The following is a 24870-nucleotide window of genomic DNA, read 5'->3' on the forward strand; positions in this document are numbered from 1 at the left end:
ACATCGGTGGATTCAGTACGCCCGCGACGCTGCTCTGGGCTAGCAGCAATTTCTCTTAGCTCATTTCATCGATCCCTTCCGATACATTTTTGTGACATCATTATCCCACTCTCACCTTTAATTGATCCTACCTGGAAAAAAATCACGCAGCATTTGTGCACAAACTCACGAGTGTCCCTCAGTTTTCGGATTTCAAAAGCAACTGTCGTGAATCGTGAACCGGCATTCAAACAAAAATATATTTCGTTTTGATAACATTTGAAATTGCACGCGAAAAAAGATTGGGGGAAGGAAACAAAAGAGTTGTTTGTGCATCGAAGACGATGGCAAAGTAGACCTCATCATCAATCGTCGTTGCGTGACTGTTGGATCGGTCCAGCCACTTTTTGCTCTCGAGTAGGCAGAGATGAGTGGTGCGCTTCTGCAACTTACCTCTCGGCGTGATGCTACTCTAGCTGCTGCTGATATGGCTCCTCTAGTTAGACTGGACCACTCGTTCTTCGTTTGCTCCGTGATTTTGGGGCGTCTACCTTCGTTTCTGTGTTGGTGAGACGTTTGTGTAACAAGGAAGTTCCGAAAAAAAAAAACGGAAGGTGAGATGAGTTTGTCGGCATTCAATCATACGACACCCTTGTGGGGCTCGTTGGGCTCGTTGGGCTCGTCGGGTGGAAATAAGGCAGGTTCTTCGATGTTACGAGCGGCCTCTACAGCTGCAGTAGCCAGCCTGCAGTACGTGACGGCCAATATAAGCGAGTCATTGCCGATGGGCTCCCCAGAGGATGTTGGCCAGTAGCACTGCCCTCGGCTTCGATGATTTCACGGACGAAGGATCTTCGTCCGTCCTGTTCAGCCAGCAGCCATGGACGTCTAGTAGTGCAAACAACACGACGGCCGCAATGGCAGAGGACGACTTCGTTCTCCCTTATTCCTATCCGGAGATGGTGCTGATCGCCATCGTTGCCGGCTTCCTCAGTTTCCTCACCGTGGCCGGCAATTGCATGGTGATGATCTCGTTCAAGATCGACAAACAACTGCAGACCATCTCCAATTACTTTCTGTTCAGTTTGGCTGTGGCCGACTTCGCCATCGGACTCATTTCTATGCCTTTGTTCACCGTCTATATATTGGCCGGCCGGTGGCAGCTGGGACCTTATGTTTGCGATACTTGGCTATCGTTGGATTACCTCGCTTCCAACGCATCGGTCCTCAATCTACTCATCATCAGCTTCGACAGGTAAGCAAGATTTAAGGAGAGAGAAAAAAGGAACCGATGTGGGAAATTAAAGACTCACCTGAGAGTTCATTATGTGGCCATGAAAATCTTTGACGTTGTAGTACAGCACGTGTTAATGCTGGGAAGGTACACGTAGTGGCATTATCTCATTTTGGCATGGTGATCAACCGTAGCACATCCTTTTTCGTGCTAATCCTGAACTCACCTAATTGACGAGTCGGACATTGTCCTCCTTGACGAATTAGCGAATCCTCCAATCAATCGATTTTTGTTGTACCTGCCAAGGTGAATGATGCCTAATCAAGAAAGTATTAACACCAAGGCTATAAATCCTCTTGTTCTTTTTGCGCCCTCTACTTCCTTTACTTCCTTAGTTGCTTCCCAACTTCTATTACATCTTCCTGTCGAACACTCGGTGCAATCACAGCTAACCAATTCGTTAGTCGCTGTTCCTCGTTACTCCTTTTATATTTTTTATCAAGATTTTTTTCAACCAACACCTTATCACAACTAGAGAGAAACAACGTGCAAAACAACTCTGACTTCAAGTGCAAATCGAGTCAAGTAGTTCAACCAAAAGTGGCCATACGAATAAAGTTGAATAACCAGAGGCGTTTCTCCGTACAACCCCTTTAAATAAAAAATATAAAATGAAGCCTTTATTCACCAAAGAAAAAGCTTCTAGAGTAGCAATCCCCTTTTTCTAGACGAGGTCGTATATCGCCGTTGGTAACATTCGATTATTCCTCCATTTCGGCTGCGAAAACTTCCCTTTCCAGCTGTGTCGTCGTGGACTTAGCCGGCAGCTAACTCTCCGTTGGTTTTTTTATCACGTCGTTTTCCGTCTTGTGAGAAAAAAAAGGGTCGCCTACGCAGCAGCAGCTCACTTACTTTACAGCCGTATATATAGTTCTCGCTCAACGCGGGCTCAAAAACGTCCACAAACTTTCCAAAGTTCCATTCTCTCTGTGTCGCACTTGACTTTACACTACGTGGTGGATTGGGTCTACATACCTAACCGATAAATAGTTTCGTGCTCCAACCCACGTATCATTTTTTTTCTTTCTTTTGCCTTTGTCATCAAGTTGGATGCGTCCACCGAACTTCATTTGGAACTTAAAATCAGAAAAATGGGGACATTAAATCCACTTTGAGGTTTTGTTTACTTTTACCTTAATCGCGCAGAGCTGTATAAGTTAGGTTTAGTAAAAGCGAGTAAAAGTATGAACATTTGAACATCCAACAAAGACAGGGCATCACTTCAATAGTCAAAACAAACGAAAAATTTGAATTTCAATCTGTATAAACTGACCAATGTTTTAAACCTGTTCGTTTGGCACCTTGCGGTACGTCTGTTCGCAGTTGTAATATGAATGAAGCCCGAATAAAATCTATACATTTCACGACATCAAAATTTTAGGAGACCTTGGGTGTTTACCTTGCAGTGCGACGTTTAAATGCAGTGCATTTTTGTGGCGCACTTTCAACATCTGCTTACACGTCTGTGTTTTTTAACGAGAAATCTGCGCTTGCACGTCGTGTGTGTGTGTGTGTTGCAGCAAAGTGTGTACGGCTGGCTACGTATTTTCCCCGTTTGGGTTAATAGAAAGACTGGGCAGTGAATGACCACAGCTCCATTGCACTATATGATGCAACAGAAATGATGGCAGTGCGCAACGGAATTGCCGAAACCCGACAGGTCGAAAGAGAAGCAAAGAATGAAAACATCTTTCCTTCCATTTGGCCTTGCATTTATGAAATGTTGAATGGCTCACTGACAAGAATGGTATGTACAATTGTACATCTAATTAACCGTTACACACATCCCACTCGGATTACACCGGACGCGGTATGACGTCAGGTAAAATGAAGAGATAGTGGCCAGCATTTGACCAAATCCTTTTTGTTTTCCTTGTTATACCATGAAGAAGAGTTACGGGCATTATTTATACACAGCTTTCGTATGTTAACTTATGACATTGCTAGCATATAGATTATGGGTGTGTGTGTGTTACAGATGATCAGATTGCATCTGTCACAGAGCTACGCGTGCAACCTTCACGAACGCATCGCGCCATCAATTTCCTGGTGGACCTTTTAATGGCGCATAACGTAAGCGGCTATTCTTATTATGGGAACGAAAAATAAATTTTTGAAAAAGAGATTTGGTTGGCTTGATCAGCAGAATGTTGTGCAGGCAGATGGGAAACGATGAGCGAAAGTTTGGGGCTGGTTTGTTTGCTTTATCGATTTGTTTATAGTGTGTTGCTGTGTTGTTTTGTTTGACGATGTCAAAATCTGAAACGAAAACATTTCAATCAAGAAGCAAGCCGTTGTTCGTTAGCTGTGGACGCTTCGCACATGGTTACTTTAAGTTCGTTTCTGTTTTCGGTTGTACACGAACAGCAAACAGTTCAAAACGAAGAAGAGAATTGAAGGTTACGGGGTTGTGTGTTGAACAAACCCAACCGACGACGTCGAATCGGATGGGATAGTTATTAATTAGGAGGGCGTGGGCAATAAAGTTTGCTCAAACTTACTCGACCGTTGCTTGTTCGACAAACGGTTGGCTGTGCTTCATCTGGGCAGAGCTTTATAGCTGACACAGACCCCCGTGGACGATGCAATAAAAAGAAAAGAAATCAAAAAAATATCCTGTCTGCGACTAACTGATGCAGCTCAGCATCTCATCAAAGGAGTGTCGGCGAGCTAAACGAAGGGGTGAAAATGTTCAAAAGAATTTTTAGATTTCTATGCTATCCTGATCATCTCCATCATTTTTCCTCCTACGCCCTTTTTTTAAAAAATCCTTTGCTTCTCTCTTTTCTAACATCACTCAGTTTTTCCATCACTCGCGACAGCGACTCGGAACCTCCGTAAAAAGGAGAGGGAAAGAAATCGAAAAAGATTCGTTCGATTCATTCAATTATACGGTCGCACATCAGTTCAAATCACCGTATATAGAATCTCTTCTCTTTCGGAACTCTGTGACGTTTGGATGCGATGCGCACACCCATCTTTGATTCGTCAATCAGCTGATAGTGATGGCTGGCCGAGAAAATGCTGATGCCGTTTACTTGCACGAATTTTCTTGGCCTCCAACGAATTAAACTTTAAAATCGATGATGATCCGATGTTTTCTCGCGGACATGTAAAAATTGAATTTCCCCATTTTTTGATAAAACATGGACGGCTGGAATTTCTATATGCGAGTTATGTCGGTGCGTCGTAGCAGCCAACAAAAATGTTCTAGTCCCCTTCCGAATATGCGCCACAGTCTAATCAGATAGGCGAAACTTGGTTTAGACAAATCGGATTGCCTGTATACGGTATACCCAGGGTTTCGTGACCGGCGACATAACCCCATCGAAGGGGGCTGTGTGGTTTTGTACCTTCGGAAAACATCTCCCGCGGAAGAATCACGAAATCAGCTATAGCGTCACATACGCATTGCATCCATATATATGTTTTGGGCCGAAAGCCGACGCCCTTGTCGAGACAGCCGCCGTCGACTTCTTCATCTGCGAATGTATTAAGAATAATTCTTTTTTTCTTTTTACTGTTTATTTTGTTTCTTATTTGCTCTCTCTCGTCTATATTCCTTATATTTTTGCCCGTGCTATTGGACAAGTTTTCCCGGAGGTCAGTAACCAGCCGCCTCGTGCAAACTCTTGGTTTTCTTTGCACTCTCGCCGCATTGGTTTTCAGAAAGCTTTTATTCTCGTTCTCGATTCAGCTTCCCCTTTTTTTTTTTGTTTTCTTTCTATACATCGCTATTCCTTTCTATGGTGTCTCTCTTGTTTTCCTCATTGATCTCGAAGAACTCTGGCCAGAGGCCGGCCAAAGTGCAACCACCATCCACCAACGTCTCCCACCCTCTCTGCCTCTCCCTTTTCTCTCGGTTTATAAATCGTATTGCCCTTTCATCCTCAGCAAACGCTAGAAGCTCCTCTGCCAACAAACGATATCCTTTTCTTCTCTGCCTGCCATTTCTCCTTTGTCAAGTCATTCCTCTCAACCACCGTCAGATCTAAGTCGGTCCCGGCCGCGCTCGTTACACATCTTATTTCTTCCTTCTCCATTTCTACGGGTCTGGCATTTAATGTAATATAACGAGCGAGGCTGTGGTGTAGAAACAAGCGCCCTCCCCACACAGAAAGAACGGAAAACTATGAACACGCAAGTGGAGCCCTGTGCCGAAGACAAAAGTTAGACGTGTGTAGCCTGTAGAAACAACAGCCGGTCGTCGAATTCTAAATCAGCACGGAATGGTCTTTTAAACTTGACCCCAGAAAACTGTTTGTTTTGTTTTTTAAATCTAAAATTTGCCTATAATTCCTGTGTTAAGCCCTCGCTATTTTGTTCCCAATGTTCGCCATTAATGGGTTTCTTTTCTTTTTCATGACCTTTTGATCCATCGGAGGTTGCTCGCGCCATCCACTCAGCTCTACAAGCTATAACGGCTTTACATATTTCCAATGGAAGTCTAAATCCTTTAAATCCCATTTTTTTTTTTCTTCTTTATCTTACCCCCTTTTTTTTTTCTTACGATACTTCCCATTTCAGTCTTTTGCCCTCTCTCGTGTCTGTCTATTTTTCTTTTGGAACCAGCACTACGATAGTCCATAAGCAATAGGAACAACCGTGGCGGGTGTATGGCAGTTGGCCAAATAGTACAGACACGACGATGTATGTATAACCTCCCGTTGGCGCGTGTGCCCATCCAAGCGAACTGGAGGAAGAAAAAAAAAAAAAAAAATGGATGAACGAAGTCGAGTAGGAGCTGGAAAACAACAAAACAAACAGACAGAGCAATATACAAAACGATTTGCGAAGCCTTTTAGCCAATCCTATATCGACGCGTCGTTGTAAAAAGTAATATCAAAGTGTTTTCTTTTACCGTTTCTTCGCTCCATTGTCTAGCAATAAACAGGAGAAAAACTTGAGAGGGCCAACCAGCAGGCTGTAAGAAGATAGCAGAAACTCACTGAAATTATTTGCGTTTTCATTCTTTCGTGACACGCCCTTTCCCCATCATCCGGAATTTCTTTCAAACTTTTATTCGGGTGATTCCATCATTTTTCCGCTTGTTAAAACACCCTTCGTCTAAATATTTCTCAAACGCCCAGGGCCTGGATAGAATTAAAACATTTTAAAACTATACAATTGCAGGTTATGTGCCTACGATTAATCAATTCGTGTCATTTCAGATATTTTTCGGTGACTCGGCCGCTGACGTACCGAGCTCGGAGAACACCTCGTCGAGCAGGTGTCATGATAGCGGCCGCCTGGGTGATTTCGCTGGGTCCTCTGGCCACCTTGGATCTACGCATGGCCGTACATCGAAGGCGACCGCAAAGTTCCAGAAGGTGCGTTTCTATTCTTGTATTTTAACGGCTTTCGTAAATCAAAACAGATCCTAAATATATATATATATATATTTAAAAAAGAAACACACAAAAAGAGAACAAGGAGAAAAGAAAGCGGATATAAGAATCCGGGCGGAAGATGTGTTTGGGTGGGAACGGCAGCTTCCAAACAGATCAATACCGCAAGTGTATGTCTGGGTGTATAGGGATGGCGGCAAGAGGTAGGAGATGGGCGTCGGTATGGGGATAGTTAATCGCCGATTATAGAAAGCAGAATTAAAGGCAACAAATAAATGAGGACTTTAAAAGAGAATAGAAAAAAAAAGGATCATCGATTTTAATGCACTTACCGTCTAAATCTCTAACGAACGAGAAAGAAATCGAGGAAGTGTCGGAAATTTCCGAACCAAACGATAAGATTTTTGACTTGTTCATTTGCTGTACCTCTGTGTTTAAGGATTGGACAAGTCTAAACATGTTGCCCCCTCTTAAGGTCATTTTGCACAATTCCTTTGTTGTAACCCTTCCCTCCAGTTTTGCTGGAGAGAAAATTTTGCCTAGGGCTAAATTGGCCCAGGGCGACTCAGTTGTTCGTTCACCCCCGCGAGAGACAGGTAACAATTACAGTACAGAAAGTTTCATCAAACTTTTTTTTTTTGGTCAATCAATGCGTTAAGTTTTTCGATAGGAAGCCATTAGAAAATTAGAAAACTAGACAAAGACCAATTTAGATTTGTGCCATTTAAAATCGTGTGTGTACGGTGTTAACACTGTTTCTTCCACTACAAAAAAAATGCAGAGCAAAGTAGAAACAAAACACTAAACTACTTGATGGTAGAAGAATATTGTATACAAACTAGGGGGAGACAACGATTGAGTCAAATCTCTACGGTCGTCGAGGACCCATCAGGCCTTTCTTTTGAATGACTGGGTGTAGCTTGCTAGATGTATATCCCGACACAAGAAAGCTTTATAGAGAGAATATCGTCTTTGGCACTCTTCCAGCTTATTTTTCGACTTTCAGTTTCGTCGCCCATCTTCTTTTGTTTGCATTTCTCAGGCCTACAACGCCTTAACTATACAGCCCAACTCTTCGTTTAATAGAAAGTATAGAATCTTTATCAATTCGAATGCGATGTATTATACTTGTAACGAAAATTGAGACATGACTTTTCGCAGCAGCTGTGAAGAAAAGGACGGAAATCTCTCGACAGCTTTCTTGAGTCACGCTCAAGTCTGAGCCCGTGGACATTTCTTGCGCTCGTGCTTGCGGCGACGCCAGAAAATCGATAGCACACGTCGTTCACGTGAAATAAGATAAAAGAATTGACATTTATGATACGTCCACATAATCGCGTGGGTCCCCCCCCCCATCGCCCGGAGAAACACTTTCATCTAACTGAAAAATTCAAACGTGAAAAAGAGATTTATAAGTCTTGACGTTTATTGGATATCTTCAATCGGTGTATAGTACTTTTCCCTTTACTTACCGCCATAGAGTGACTATAGATTAAAAAATTGCAACCCCCCCCCCCCTTAAAACGTGTGTTTTGAAGTAGGCGCTCCGATGTTTAATGACTTGGCACTTGGGGCTGTCTGTTAAGTCAAATGTAACAGTAAAGCAGATGGAGTGGTTGTAAAATAATTAAAAAAAAAAAATACTTGCATAACACAATTATCAGGCGTCTTGCAAAACCAAGTAAGTTAACATGGGCAGTATCACGAATGGTTTTACCTTTCGTTTTATTCAGCTCTATATGCTCCTTATATTTTTGTGTAATCTAGCTCTATTACCTGTATGCGCAAGTTATCTTCATTGAATGAAATCTCGTATCATGTTAAAAGAAAGAGCCTCTTTATTTTACTAGAACTTTACCCACACAATTGGACTAGTTCCGTTTTTTTCCCCAATTCTCTGAAGAGCTCGATATGGCAGTGAATACTCTCGGCCCTTAAAGTATACGAGGTGAGCAAAAAAAAAAAAAAAAACGAAGGAGATGTAAAGAATTACGTAGAAGGTGAACGAAAGGTTGAAGAGGCCGTGTTCAAGCTATAGACATTTTTTGTTTTCTTTCTATCTCTTTCAGCCTTGCTCTCAAACTCTGTCCGGGGGTTTCCTCTTCAAAACTTGTATAATAGAAGGCAAAGTTTTGCATCACTTGCAAACTCTTTGGAGTAGAATAGAAGGCGGAGGCAAAGGATGTGAAATGAAGGCGACTAGAACCAATACATAGCTCCCCCAAAAAAAAAAAAAAAAAGAAGTTTTGATTTATACCCATCCAAGAATGGCGTAGGAGAAATAAAAGAGATTGATGTAGAAAATTGAAATAAATATTGGCTTGATATGAAATGTTATGTCCTATTTGACAAATTTGAGTAACATTTCGGATCATTCTTGTTCGGAGAATTTCCCTAACTTGGAGCATCTCCATATTTCTGCTGACAAAGTAGACTTTTAATCGAATTATAAACATGGGAATTGCGTTAACGACTAATGTAAACGGTTAAAAAAAAGTAGGGAAACGAAATGAAGACAGGCTTGCACTGGGAGAGCGAACATGGAACGAAAAGATCAAGTTGCTTATCATCAGCAGCAAGAAAACGGGTCAATACAGCCCGGCGCGGGAGTTGAAACTCCCGAAGACCGGCGCACGCTCCTGCAGCCACTCGCGTGATCAAATATCTTGTAACAAAGAGTTCTTTCCTTTTGTTATATACATTTATAGATCTATAATGAAATATATATATTTCTATAGTTTTTCCTTTTCTTTTTTCTTCTTCGTATCGAACTTTTCTTTTTTCCGTATGACCAATCATAACTGATCCCGTTACGTATATGGCAAAAGGCTATATTACGTGGGGGGAATAAAAAGGAAATAATGAGAAAATTGGAAAGAAAGTTGAGTAGCTTCAATTTCTTTTTCCGAGAATTACAACCGTCTGATCGATTTCATTACGCAATGTCTATATACAGCGGGATTTTTATTAACTTTGTATAGTCGCTAACAAAAAAATGCCACTTTTCTAGATAAATGTACTGCGATGTATTGTAACTGATTTTTGTGTTGTTTTTGTTGGATGATCTCAATAGATAAATGCTTCATTCAATTCATCGAAACAAATAATTACATCACCTTCGGCACAGCCATCGCCGCTTTCTACGCTCCGGTGACGGTCATGTGCGTCCTGTACTGGCGCGTTTGGCGAGAAACGGAGAAACGTCAAAAGGATTTGTCCAACCTTCAAGCGGGCAAGAAAAACGACAGCCACCGATCGAATTCCAGGTACCTTGCTTGGCTGATTGTAGCCCAAAAAAATTATTTAAATAAAAAAAGAGCCTGTATAGTTTATGGAACAATACGCAGGCAGACACAGACCTAGTCGTGATAAAAGAGTCTTTACATTCACGTTCATCGGGCATTTACCAAGACATTACATGTTGAGAGCACATCACGTCTCCGCGTGCATAGGCCATGCAAAATGGTGTTTCAATGGGGCTTACTTTGAATAGGCTCAAAAGAGAACAAAAAAATAGGAAAAAAAAGTACAAAGAAGTTAAAAAAAAGCCTTGGGTCAGCTCTTATGTACAAAAAAAAAATCATAAATTCCCTTATAGTTCTCAAAGCCTATTGTTGGTTTGATACGATAAATGTTCCATTCTTTTCATTCTCTTTCCTTGTCGTCGTTTAATTCAAAGGAAAATCGTTCCACTTTTCTCTATTTTTACACGGGGCGGAAGCGAAAAGAAGCGGGAATGTAACGGTCGATTTGAGCAATATTGTACTTCGTCAACTTTGTGTTGTATAAGCTCACATGTTGGTTCCCAATGTCGAACGCATATATTGACTGAAACGGGGGATTTTCTTCTTCTTTTTCTTTTTACTTTGGCTCTCTCGTCAGTGCCAGAGTTCGCGTGTCATCTGGACCGGACAAGGTTATACACAACGAACAAACTGGCTGTCCAATAAACGACTTCTAAATGTGTAGCCAGCAGCAGCTAGTCAGCCAAGTCTGCTTTATTGACTTGAAGCTGCGCGTACTGTTTACTTTCGACGGATGGCTTTGTCATTTCTCTTGTCTTTGCCCCGAATGCAAATTGATGAGACGCATGGCCACCATTCCTCTCTGCCTTCTTTTTATTAGCCAATAACGAGGGAGAAAAGGAATTTGCATACGTCAGTGTAGCAACGGGGAGCACACATAAAATTCAATATCCGTTCTGCATTGTATCTTTTGTTTCACGTTTGTCGATGATAGATAGGCTGTATGGTTATTACTTCGTTTCTCGATGTGGCCACTCTCACGTAAGGCATCCGCCCGCCAGTCGCTTCGTTCCTTAGAAAAGGGGCTAGAAAAATGGCCGAAATGGACGTTACGTCATAAACATATTTTATTGCGTTTCTTCCATCGTCGTTGACGTAAATGACTATGAATCAGAGTGAGAGAGAGCAAAGGCCAAAGAGTCAAGAACTTCGTGTTGTGTTCGCCCTCCAGTGGGCATTTTCTTTGACATGTAAGATGACGAGGACAATAATGCCATCGTGATTGCACAAGTCCCGACCCCACTACAGAAGGCGTCGATGCAAAATCAGAATGTAGAAACACTATAGCATTGCTATTCAATCATTCCTAATGTCAAATCGTCAATGAATTAGTCGTTGACGGTCACAGCCACACGACATTCAACGGCGTGACGATTACGAAGGGTGACACGAGAGTTACGTCTAAAGCCTGTAACGCGCAGACACGAGAGACATCTAAAGCCTGTAACGCACAGACACTCCGGTTACAGGCAAAGCTCTAAAACTAACAAGTACCGCCAAAAGCGTTGACTATACACGCGGAAACTTGAAACTTTGTTCGACGAGATGCTGCCTGTCAAGCCGCTATTTCTAACGAACAACTGCCTCCGCTTTTCGTTGTCCACGTCTCGCTCTCTAATAAATTCTTGCTAAACTATTTCACCTCAATTTCATGGTTTTAGTACCGTCCTCATTCACTAAAACACATTCCAAAACAATATAGGCATCAACCTTTATAATCGCGTGCTTGTCGAGCAGGACGTTTTTCTTTCAAAGGTCACCATTTTCATACTAAGATGAAGTAAAAGAGAAACTAAAGACGGGGACGAAACTGCAGTTCGCAATGTTATGTTGCAATAACTCGATTAGCTAAAACGAATTTTCTTCACAACTGACACAGACATAAGGCTTTTACGAAACTGAACGGCACGATATGTACCCTTCAAGCCCGATCGATGAACAAGTATAGAACGCCCACAGAATACAGAACAGATATCGCACCCTCTGAAGAATTTAAGTGTGTCTGCGGCGAAGAAACTCGGGCACACACAAAACTATTATCCACGGAACGAGTTGGCGGAAGCCATTCAGACGGAGCGCAGTAAATAGAATATTGTTCAGATCGGTATTAGTGCAATATAGGCAATTGCATCCCGGAAGAAAAGAAAAACACTGATCAATAAGGAAACGTAATGGATCCGTGAGATTGAGGTAGAATGGTGGCTGAGATTCTGAACTTAAGGGATAACTGCGCGAAGCCCCAATAACGTCTAAAATATAGGCCGTTATCAAGAATGAAGCTCTACTCACGTAAAAGGAAAACTTTTGCTGGTCATCTATGGGAAGAAGAACGTCAAGAGGATATCAAAGTAAAAGAAAACAACCAAAGACATCCGTGAGAGAGGAAAGGAAACGACCAGTTTATCGATTGATGTTGTTTCTTTCGTTTAATCTTTTCCCGTAAACTCTTACACCTTTTAGAAAGTTCCTACAATTAATCTTATTTTAGGTTTCTTATATAACAAAAAAACAAAAAGCAGCGTTGGGAAATAATCACGTCCGGTGAGAGCTACGCCCGTACAAAGCGATCCGGCACTTTAGCCAATATTGTTCGTAATTAACACACAATCAGTCGCAAGGAGAACGAAGAGGGAAAGGAGACAACGCGAGGATGGCAAAGAAAGGAAATGCAGGCCCATCGTAAATTAATACGTAAGATAGCTAATGGCCTTTTATATAGTTTCAAGCTCCGTTACCTAAAACGAAAAAATGGGGTGAGCAAGTCTCGTTGGCTAATAATATTGCCCTTTCATTTAATTTCGGAACGTCGTAATGCCTATTTGTCTTGCTGTGTCTGTAATATGGGCTTTCTTCGTCGAATTGCGTCAGGGCCTGATGTCTTGTATCATCGAATCGATTCAGCGGATTCGCGAAGTCCGTGCCTTGTAGATTCTCTTCTTCGAAAAGGAGTTGACACCGAGAACAGAATAAAACTAAATTATACTCTGTTCAAACACCCAGCTTTTACACGTATTTGATAGCATTTAAAGAGGAAACACGAGAAAAGTCCATTATCATCTGTGTGGACATCAAAGAAAACCTCAGTTTTTATTTATCTGATTTGTATTTTCGTTTTTTCTCACGTAATTTTTCGTCTTCTTTGGTGGCAAGAGGCTTGAATAAACACATTGTATATGTACACAGGGCCGTTTCAATCCGGGGTCGTTTTCCTTGATCCACTTTGTTGACGGACTTTGATCACACCCCATTTTTATGTATTTCCTTTCTCTTTTTTTTTTCTCGTCTTTTTCTCTTGCTTTCAACCTCGCGTAAACTGAAGTGGCGAGGAGCAGGCTGTCCTGATGAAGGCCAACGACGACATCGACCACCACCTGAGGCCCCGTCGGTGCGGCATCCGATTGGCGCCGTTCGCGTTCCGAATCCAGTGGCGCTGTCGACGACTTGGAGACCCCGTACGTGCCAGCTGCCGCCCCTGTCTGCCCGGACCTCATCGCAGACACTATGTAAATATATTCAATAATTTTTTTGTTTTCCTCCATCCCCGCCACAGTGTTCTCTATTTACACGCTGTTGGGGCATTAGACTCTCTCCGTCTGTCGTCTATTTTGAATAATGCCCAGGGTACTAGATCGTATGATTTCAGCAAGCAAAAAACATTGTGGGGGTTGTTACTGCTGGAAGGCGCGGTGATTTAAGCCCGTCTAGGCAAAGGGTAGGGGTGATATCGATCCACGTAGAAGAAGAACAAATTCATAGGCACTAACTCACTGTAGGATTTATATCTGTGGCAGTCCTTCGCAGTCCTTATTTCCTAATCGATTTTTGTTTTTGGTCACCCCATCAATTCCGCATTTGTCCCCCCTCCCCCACAACTGCATGTGGAAACCTCTCCCTCACATCCAGTCATGGAGTGTATAGGCCTAATATATACTATTTATGGGTTTTTTATATATATATATATTCGTGCCCTCCCCGAGCGTATTCCTAAATACCGAAAGAACAGTCCATCATGTCCGGTGCTCTGACACGTAAGCCTCATGCGTAGCGTACGTGGACGGTATGCTTCCCTTTCACTAGATGTTTTATAGAGCAAAAGAAAAGAAAAAAAAGAAAGGAAAAGGAGGGAGCCGTTCGAAGACATAGAAGATGGAAAGAAGTAAGCTGCTTATATTAGCCCCGGCCGTCTTGATATGTCGTTTTCCGATCCTAAGAGAATTATACGGTAGATATCCAGACTTAGAGACTGATCTTATTACACACTGCGCGCACACACACAATATGCTGTATAAACCCTGTATAGCCGAAAACGGAGAGAGTGGGCGTGTATATGGAATATACATGCAGGGTAAGGTTGTGAATGACACTTGCGGTAGATCTGAAGAAATATGAAAAAGAAAGAAGAGAAGAATGGAAAAGCAGTAGAGAAAGTAAAAATATATATATGCGCTGGCGTTTATAAGAAAAGAAGACTGATATTGGCGGAAGGCTTTTCAGAAAGTGGGAGCTAAGGAACTAAAGACGCGGTCGTGGGTGGGCGAGATGAAAGAGAGGTGTGCGAAAGAAACGCCTTTGGTGCTGGGTGTCGCTGACGACGATGTCATCATCAATGGCACCTAAAGAATGAGCTGACGCAAAATAGAAAGAAAAAAAAGGAAAAAAGAATTTGATGAGCAGAGGAAGTAAAAAAAAAGGAATGTGGTTATTGAAAAATCGTATAAAGGGTGACGCCCGAATATTAAGGACGATACCATTTGACAGTCGTGCCAACGTCAATGATTCAACGTAACGAACCGGTGATGATTACATATCCCATCTTTTTATTTTTTGTTTCTTCTCGATTGGGCTAACTTTGGTCTTATTCCGGATGGGGTGTTGTGACAGGTGGGAAGTGGACCAGCTGGGCATTTTGGCGACGCTGGTTACGTTGGTCAACGTGGCAGCACTGGATACGAAGTTTAACTCGTCGCCCAGCCGCAACGGCGCGCAGACGTGGAGACCGTTCCGGCGGAGGTGGCGACACGGAATCCTATAGCGACGGCTCCAATATAGCGACAACGCCGGCATCCATCGAGACGCCGTTAGCTTCATCCATCTCCCGCGGACCATCGATGAATATCCGCGATCCTTACTCATCGACGCCGACCCGATACAAAGCGGCAGCGGCCGCCGCGGTGGCCAACGATCCGCGTCTTGGCGGCGTCGACAGGAGGCGAACTTCAGTGGCGTCTAAAAGTCTGACGCAAGACTATCACAATAAGCAGATGGCCGACGGGCAGATGTGCCCGTCGCCATCGCTAGATCCGTGCGATGACGCAGACACCGACGCCGCAAAGCGCTCGCACTCAGCTGATTCTGTTTTCACGATTTTGATCCGATACTTCGCCGACAGTTCGCAGATAAGGCCGAACACAAAGTCTCCATCCGGATGATTCCGGCAAACATTCTGCCAGCCGCATCGCACCGTCCGCGGATGAGCGCGTCGTCTGATAGGCAGTGCCGGCGGAGGTAATCAGCCGGCCGTCAGGTCTCGCTCAGTGCCCGTCGGCAACGAACAGCACGACGGCTACAGTAACCGGAGTCGTCCTGCTGGCAGCGGCGGTGGCTCTGCTAAGTCAGTACACGAGCAATCGTAGCTTAGCTGCCCGTCCGACGGGTTCGCGCTCTGCCCAGTACAACGACTCAACCAGCAGCTTGCTGTGTGGGACCAATCTTCACCTACCCAACGCCCTGTCGTTGAGCAAGTTAACAGCTCTGACCAAACCCAATACACCTGCCGTTACACAAGGGCAAATTGAAGAACCATCACGCCAGGTCGGGGTGCTGCGTAGCTGCATGCCCGTCGCCCAATCGCCGCTCATCGTCCGTTGCCTAAGATTCAACGGTGGCTCTTCCGGTACGCCTGATTCCGGTGGATCGCACGCCATCCGGAACTCTCCCGATGGACGCCAAAATTGTGCCGAAACATCGACCGACTGGCATCGGTCCGGCCGGTGGATTACTTGAAGTCCAGCCGGTAGTCCGGCCGGGGAGCGTTGCAGACCGTTTCCGGCTCCCAGCAACACATTCGGGTATGCATCCGCCCATCCGCCGGGCCCAACCACAACGCGTACAGCCCGTCGGCGGCGGCGTGCTGCTGCTGCGGCGGCCAAGAAGGCCAACAAGAAGCCGAAGAAAAGAACCAGGAGAAGCGGCAGGAGCGGAAGGCGGCCAAAACGCTGTCCGCCATCTTGTTGGCTTTCATCCTGACGTGGACGCCGTATAACGTCCTGACGCTGCTCAAGGCGCTGGCGCCGTGCGACAAGGACGACTGTTTCTCGTCCGAGCTGTGGAACTTCTCCTATTACCTCTGTTACATTAACAGCACCATCAATCCCGTTTCACGCCCTGTGCAACGCTTCCTTCCGGCGCACCTACGTTCGCATCCTCACATGCAAATGGCACTCACGCACCAAAACGGCCGTCCAGCGCGGCGTCTACAATTGATGCTGACCCCAAGACGCCCTTTATTTATGGACATGAGTTCAATTTTGCGAGGAATAGCTTCCGGATAAATTCGTCGTCGATCATCAGCAAAATTCGGCAAAAGAAAAAAGAAAACGAAAGCCAAAGTCTGTTGGATAATCAGTGTCCCCTCTCTGTCTCTCTTTTGTCGTTGTGTCTGCTCCACTCCATCCTCACGTCGCCTTGGTGCTTCTCCTTTCCTCCTATCAGGGATAATTATGTGCTGTATATTTTTGGTGTACGACAGGACGATCTTTTTTGGGAGGGGGCGAAACGGTGCACATCTTCTTCGTTCTCCAGTGATCCGCACGATCATGCGCTTCAAGACACATTGATTGTCCAGCGCTGTCTCTGTTTATCTATATGTCCTATAGTTTTTTTGTTTGTTGGTTTTCTTCTTTTTGTTCGCGATTTGGTCGTTGTAGTCGTAATCATTTTTTCGCTGGCGCTCAAAATGGGAGCAAGAGGTTGCTGCTGTCGTCGAAAATAAAAAGAGAAACTTTGGCCGGAGATAATTGATGATAATCAACTTTTCGATCCGCACACTTCCCAGAAAAGAAAAAAAAATACAATTATGATTATTAATCAGTTAAATTCTTGATGTAGAAGCTTCTTCAAACTGTTAAATCGTTTGTTTGCGTCTAGCTGATTATGGAAACGTAAAATAAAACTCATTCATTCGAAGAATGAGAAATAAAAGCAGAAAAAAACAAACCTATTGTGCGGTATCGGTGAACGTCAGATCGGTTTTGATGTCGTTATGACAAACCTCCACATCACAAGATCTTCCTCTTGCTACCCAACCATCGTTTCCCGATGTAATAACATACCGTCTTATTAGCTATACAGCCAACGCCCACATTCTTCCTCGTTTAGTCTGCACTCGGCCAAGCATCGACGACCTATACCGCCATAAATGCGGGGATCCATAACTAAGAATTCGCCCCCTCTTTTGATTCGAGATATTTCGTTTTCATTTGTTGTTACGTGCCTGGGGAAAGCACGTACCAGAAAAACAAGAAAGCGCATTAACAATAGGACAAGAGTAATGGCTGATGAAAGAAGAAAGCAAAAAAAAAGCGAAACGAAAGCTTTGTTCGGGAAGGTTTTTGGCAGTTCACTGGTTCTCATATCGCAGACAAAGAGTGACAAGCGTTCAAGCCATCGGCAGCGTTTTCATTTATCACAGACAAACAATCAGACCGACAACCTCTTCCCACTCTCGTTCGGGAAGTTGTAACACAACATTGGGCAATTCGGGCAGCGTTTACTCTTCGTTGTTTCTGTCAACAGCCGGGAGAGACATTGAAAGAATAAGAAAAAAAGTAAAAGAGAGAGAAAAAAATGGGCTCCAAAAAAGTCCTGAATCCAACCTGCTCGGCCTTCCCAATGGTCTTCCATTCCCAATTTACCTCGAAAAACCTATTTTGGCTAACGCGTCCCATCTTTCCCTGTGCGTGAGTTTAGAGGCGGCGCGGGCGCTATGTGTATACGTTTTGTCTGTGTGTTTACGTGTATGTGCATTCATGCTCAAATCAATTGATGTTCAAGATCGAAAGAGCAAAGTACTACAAACAACAAAAAGGGGAATACGAAACCGCACTTGCGCTGGGGGATGAAAGAGTAAATGCCCTTATAATGTTTTATGCCGTTGGCGTCTGCGCTGTACTCGTTTCGACTCATCTGACAAATCGCTGTATGATTTCCACCTCTCGATCGTTTTTTATGTCGGTTTGGTTCTCCTTTGCATTACACTTCATGTCACATGTTCATCGTCAAAACATCCGCAATTTCGAGTGGGGGAAAAATGGTGGTAATCAAAGCGTATACACAAATCTCTGTGCCAATGATTTCATTCAATTTGCTTATTGTTATGTTTTTTAGTGTTTCTCGTTATTTAAAAAGAACACAAACAAATCCAGTGACGCATAAATAGTTAACACGACACCTACACACACAATAAAAATAAAAAAAGAGATTTATTCAATGTATTTTTGGGGAAAAAAAAGGAAAAGAAAAAATGATGAAAGGTATATATCCATTATGAATGGTTAGGAAGAATACGCACGCCCATTCATCAACGTTTGGCCTGTCTTTTTGTTTCTTTTTCCTCATTTCTAGACGTTGATCCGCATTGTGTTGAAACGTCATCCATCACATCAAAAACTCCTCCCTGTATCTCCTCCCCTTCCTCGTGAAATTTAAAAAAAGGAAACAATATATATATTTCATCTACTGTACATTTGATGCGGCTTTTGTTGCGTTTATTATTATTCTGGTGATATCGTCTGCTTGTCTTTTCGACGTGTTGTGATTGATCGAGACACTGTGGTGTTGCGAGCCCTGACGCTTTTGACTCAATCACGGCAACAGCCAAGTGCATACAGAGAATAACTTTAAAAGTAACGTTATTGATTTTTGAACGATCGAAACATTCAAAACGAGCAAACAATTTTTCGATGGTTTTAAATTTCTGAATTGAAAACAATATTCTATTCATTGGTTCTATTTCGTTTTCTGTTCGATGTTGGAGCATCAGCCCCGGCGTTTCCGTTGCGCAGCAATCGAGATCGAAGAGTTGATCAAACTTTATAGATCTTGCTTCACTATATGAATAATCCTAATACTGTCACTTGTTTCACCCGTCTAAAGACGCCAATACGTGACAATAAAACAATTAGCACACCCGACACGGAAACACAGACATTTGGAAATTGGTTTAATTTGAAATCGTCTTAATTTTTTGTTTTTAATGCCTTTATAGGTGAAAATGACGATGGCTATTGTTATGCGTTGTAGAAGATATATTCTTCTTTGGATGTGGGACCTCCTAATTTTCATTGCTCTTTTCCTATTCTCAGTTTGTTCCTAGATATTTGCCCCTTCTGCCTCACTTGCCCTCACCTGGACTAAACGACTAATCTGTTCCCTTTCAACTGCATACCAAAAACCCTAAACTTGCTTTAAAAAAAAAGAAAAGAAATAAGGCAAAACACACACTCACACACGAAATTTTAAAATATACACAAACACACTTAAGAGGAAGTCTAAAATGTCCAAGGTCTTTTTCTAGGCTGTTAATGTGTTGACGCAAGAAGCGGCCAAACGAAGCGCGAAAAGACGCTTTACACCTTGGCAGGCGTTCGTCCAGTTTATGTTTCCGTTTGATCATTTTCTTTAGCCGAAAAAAAATGCGAACGGCACGCTGATGGTGCACATTCCGTTCTTTAAAAAAATAAAACCTGGAAAATAAAACACATATGGATGTAAAAATAAAAACCTACGTATACAGTATATATTATTCTTTGTTGGATGGTTAATGAATTGCCAGAGCCATAACGTTGGCGATGTAATAAAAGTGCTCACCGTGCCACTGTCATAACGAGCGTTGGCCTCTTAATCACTTTTTTCTCGCAATGGTAACAGTCTGCTTGTCTAATGATTCTTATACTGCTATGCGAATGACGCAAGCCAGCATTATAAAAATAATAAAAAATTCTTATGTAGTCCTTAAGCTTCATGACGTAGGCAAAAAGGTTTAGGCACCGGTCAGGTCGGACGACTTCAAAAGACATCATCTCAATAATGATTTTCAATCGTTTTTGGGTAATCCATACTACAAGTCTGGCCTGAAATGTAGTCTGATTATCGTTGTAAAAAAATAGGGCGATAAAATAGCACATGCGCACTTCCGCTTGCAAACGTGAATGGGTTGTGCGGATATGTACAAGAGCTCTGACAGGTTTATATTTATACTACTTTTGTTAATGTTGATAAAATCCTTTAGCAAAAATAACTCCCCAACACTACTGGAACCGTGCAAATGACCTGCTCTCACATTCGTCATCATTTAGGTGGAACAGGCGTTGTCCAGTTCGTTTAGCACTTGGCAATCGTGCGCGTAGGTAAGCCGACCCGTGAGTGAAAATGAAAACAGCAAACAAGTGAAATGCAATCAAACATTCAGTGTGGTGGATGATGATTTCACTGCCGCGTGGTAGACGGCCAATAAACCTCCCTGTTTCGCCATCCTTCTTAGTATTTTAAAGTCTTTCCTTATTTTTAAAAATGTTTGTTTTATCTGTTCCATGCATTGACGGCGGCGCTTTGTCGCTCTGGATAAACTGGGGAAGTTTTATATATAATCTATAGATTTCTATATTATAGAGAATTTAAAAGAAATGAAAAAGTCGGTTTTATTTCGTAGGGCTTAATTTTTAAGTCTTAACATTTGATTAAAAATGTACCTCTTGAATACGCTAAAATAGCACGTTATGATCAAAATTGATGCTGGAACGCGAATGAAATATTAGATTTCTCCTAAGCCAGCTGTTTTTTTTAAATAAATGGGACTAACGCATTGCTGGCGCGCCAGCACTGAAGCTTCTGTTTTCACGTTTTATTTTAAAACTACAAGCCTCACGTTGAAAAGAACTTGCGCACGTGATTTTTGTTTAATTACAAATCGAAATCATGTATTTTACTAAAACCTAAAATTTGAAAAATGAAAAGTGGGAAGGCTATAGCTTTATTTTCGTCAAATCTGCAAAATCGACTTCTTTAGAATTCGATAAAACACACAAGTTATACTTCGAAATTAAACGCTGATTTCGGCTGGAATATTAGTTTTCCACCGAATGTCGTTTCTGAATAAAACACAAGTGAAGTAGTTATAATGCAAATACCCTTTATTGTAATTTACACAAGGAAAGCAATTAAGTTATTTTGGTTGATGCATCAGAGAAGACGCTGAATTTGCATTTATTATCTGTACCTTGCAAGCGCAATACCAATGGGCCAGCAAAACCACTGGTCAGAAAATGGTTGAGAAGGGGCTCCAACTTTTATAGCCCGTCTGTTTCTTCTTCTAAATAATAAAAAAAAATAAACAATAAGCACGTAAGACGAGGTGATGAACCGTTTTGTAGATTACAGTAGTCATGAATGTTCAGGCAGTTTAAATGTTCGTAGGGAATCAATAATATTTTTCAAGTTTTAAGCTATACTTAGCAAACGGTTGTTCAATTCTGTTCTTTGAGGGGCTACTGGTCTGCAGTGACTTTTTCTGCTGCTTTGATGAGGAACGGAACATACTCCCTTTAGGGTAACGACATACTATTTGTTATCGTGGTATTTCTTATCGTGCTGGAGCTCTTTCAATCCAATCTAATGTTGTCGCTGAAATTCCTTCAGTTTTGATGATTCCGATTTTACTTGCGCTTGATCCTTTCATTTTGCACCGTCTTTTTGCTTTTTTATCAACGAGTGCTTGTGTTCTTTCTTCTGATTCCCCTTCTAACTTGTATGCCCTCATTTCCTTTATCTTGGAAAAAGCCAGCTAATGATTAGACTCCCTTATTTGTGAACAATTGATATCAAGGAGCACTGAAAAGAGTTAAAAATCTGTGAGATCAAAGTAAAGCAAGAGAACGTGCTTTTTTCACACCTGCTTCCTGCCTTTCTTGCCGACACCATCTGCACCAAGAGTACGGAGGATAGGTTTGTAGTCCCCATACGCATTGCGAACAATTCGAGAATTTGTTTTTCTCTGTACGTATACCAAAAGTAAAGAAAATACGGAAAGGCTAGAGAGTTAGAACATCTCTGAAGATTGTAGCTAGTGTGATTGCTTGGTGTACAAGGAACACCGACGAACGAGTCGACTGAACGGTTGAAGTAACTACGAGACAAAAGTCGGGAAGCGGCTGGCAATAAAAGAGAAACAAAATCGATGAGAGTAATGAACATGTCAATAGAGTGTATAACCAGTGCCGAATGCTTCTGTCGATCCCATCCAGTTACTTTAGATTCAATTGATAGCGATCATTCTTCTAGTCAATTTCTTCAATTCTCAATGATGTCGCCTTGGTCTTTATTCCTACACGAAATAGTTCGTTTTCGCCACTTTTTTTTTTCTTAATACGGACAATGTTCGCATGTGAAAACATCTAGTTTTTTCAGTAGTATTACATTATACTCTGTTTCGATATCAGCTTCATTTTGCATTCAGAAATCAGGATCAAACTCCATCGGCAGACTTTCAACGTACTCACATACGGTCCTTCTCTCTTTTCCAGCCCTACTTTCCCTTTTCAATACAGGAATAATAACCAGCGAGTGAAATAACCACGCAATACCAACAATGCCTAACAGCAAAGAAAAAACGAAGCACAAAGAAAGAATCCAACAATGCCATCTGCCCTAGAAAAGTGGATAACTTCGAGAAGGATCCAAATCCAACGTACTTGTAAAAGCTCATCAAAAGTCTCAAGAGTTTCAAAGTTCTTCAGTCGTCGAATATATGTCATTAACTTCATACATCTCTTGCCAAATGCAATGATCCATCAAACACTCTATGAATTAACTAAAAAATTGGTACTGAATCGATAATGCAGCTATAACAGACGTGTATTGGTCTCGTCGGGTAAGCCAACGAAAAAAACTAAGGGAAACTTTACGAAACCAAGAATAGGCAGATAAAGAAAGGACATAGACATGCGCCGTTAGCTGTCAAGGGAAAACACGAATAAAGCGGATTATAACATGGAAAGATACACACCTACGCAGCACTCAGGTCTGCCTGCGAAAGGCTGGAGCAAGGGATTGGGATTATAAGATGTTCACATCGCAAACGATGATAAGTGCATCCAGCGCTTCGCGGGTTGACACCAAAAGGAGAGCGGCAAGCTCATGATCGATATTCTGAACTAGATTAGATATGCGTTCTAGCAGACATTTTCTGTACATACAGCAAGTAACGTCGGAAAGGAAGGCGGTGGCAGTGCGTGGCACTAGACGAGATTCCTGTAAGACAAATGGTTCTATGCCAGTCCATTGGTTACGATTGTACCAAACAAACTAGCCAATACAATCATAGAACACATCCTATTTAACCAAATTTACGAGCCCAGCCGGGCTGTCGGCCGCCGTTGCTCAAAGCACATAAAAGAATGACAACAAGAAAGTTCTTTGCTTCAAGATCCAAAATGTCACAGATGAAGGCATTACAAATTCCAGGTAGGACGAACAAGAGACACAGTGTAGGGAAAAGGCCCAAGGAAGAGCATTCCACAAGAAGACTATATCAACATTTGAACAGGAATTTAGGAAATGAAAGAAAACTGGCCTGAGGGATGTCCATCCAAGACAGACCGCTTTCAGACGCAGGCATGGCTCAACAAGACATTGGTCTGCCATATGTAAGCACTAGAAGTACCTTTATTCGCAATCAAATAATGATTGCAATGCAAACACTATGCTCAATGATGGAAAAAGGGACGGACAACGTCATCAGAGCCAAGCCCAAGGGAGGCGGACCTTAATTCTCCCCTTTAGAACTTTACTTGGATTACGACGCTTGACTCGGGCATAAGGTCCGATGGTTGGATCCATGACAAGCCGTAAAGTACCTGACCTCCATGAATTGCGGTAAGTAGGATTCATAAACTCTTGGAGCAATTGCCTTCACCTAAAGGGAACACCGATTTCCATACCAAAATAAGATAACGAACCATAAGTGTACTACTACGGCTAGGAGGCCACAGAGAACGTTAGCATAACACACCTGAGGTAAACGAGAGCCCGGCACAGCAGGGAAAGTCATGTGTCCGTTATGGTGAACCCACACTGAACGTGATCCAGTTCAAAGGTCCATAATACGAATAGGTTTCAAAACCTTTTGGAACATGAGTGTTCCGACATAAAGTGACCTGCAACTGGTGAATTCCCATGGCTAAGAGAGAGCCAGCCAGCAGATACACCAATGCCTTTGCACCTATACAATAAATGAAGGATAAAAGAAATTAGTTTATAAATGATGCACACCAGAAAATTTCTTGGTATGTGGCAATAGTACCTAAGAAGTGAAGAGACAAAGTCAAAAGAAAGCTGTATGACGACATTGGTTTCACGTCGCTGGGTGGTAGAGGTCGGAACAAAGTGGACGTAGAGGTAAAAAGAGGTTGTAGGAACATCCAAAACCACTTTGCCAACTGTAGTGCAAAAGTTTTGCTTCGAGGGTGGTGGAATATCGGTATCCAGTATTTCATCGCCTTGATACTAAAGTGAGAGGGCAAAGGTGAAAGATAAACAATCAGTGAAAACACGTTAGTTAAGAATGACGAGATTTTGGGGTTACTTCACCCATGATGTTCGAGATGATATTCTTAAAGGAAACAGAGAGAATGAATAATTAATGGGCAGATTAGCAATCATGCCCAGTACGCGGTTAGCCATGGCCTGCATGTCCGAACGCCAAATTGTGTGATATTTCGTGAATGGCTAAAATGTTGCATGTAGTTACAGAATGATTGCTAGAAATTAGGGGCTTGAATTATGGTTACCAAGCATGAGCTAGTGGTTAATGACACACTAAAAACAATAAGCCAACCATGACCAATGGCCACGGAAATCTGGCACTACAAATACTTTTGTTCCTGGGTTG

General features: G+C 42.5%; 1 protein-coding gene, 1 long non-coding RNA gene and 1 pseudogene across 2 annotated transcripts; 1 reads left to right on the top strand and 2 right to left on the bottom strand.

Moving 5' to 3' along the window:
* Positions 1-779: 779 nt before the first annotated feature.
* LOC123475515 (muscarinic acetylcholine receptor DM1-like) lies at positions 780-10832 on the top strand. Its single transcript, XM_045178289.1, is given in 5 exon segments — positions 780-1234; positions 6445-6538; positions 6540-6603; positions 9695-9887; positions 10504-10832. Coding segments are annotated over 5 exon segments (885 nt in total). The 3' UTR covers positions 10583-10832.
* Positions 1128-2742, bottom strand: LOC123475516. Its single transcript, XR_006650682.1, has 4 exons — positions 2560-2742; positions 2407-2493; positions 1293-2349; positions 1128-1225 (listed from the first exon to the last, which is right to left on the bottom strand). It is a non-coding gene; the product is annotated as an uncharacterized LOC123475516 (long non-coding RNA).
* A 12204-nt stretch (positions 10833-23036) lies between the features above and the next one.
* LOC123475339 overlaps positions 23037-24870 on the bottom strand; it is a 3328-nt pseudogene continuing 1494 nt past the window's right edge.

Source organism: Daphnia magna, linkage group LG8 (assembly GCF_020631705.1).
Source record: "Daphnia magna isolate NIES linkage group LG8, ASM2063170v1.1, whole genome shotgun sequence".
Lineage (NCBI taxonomy): Eukaryota > Metazoa > Arthropoda > Branchiopoda > Diplostraca > Daphniidae > Daphnia > Daphnia magna.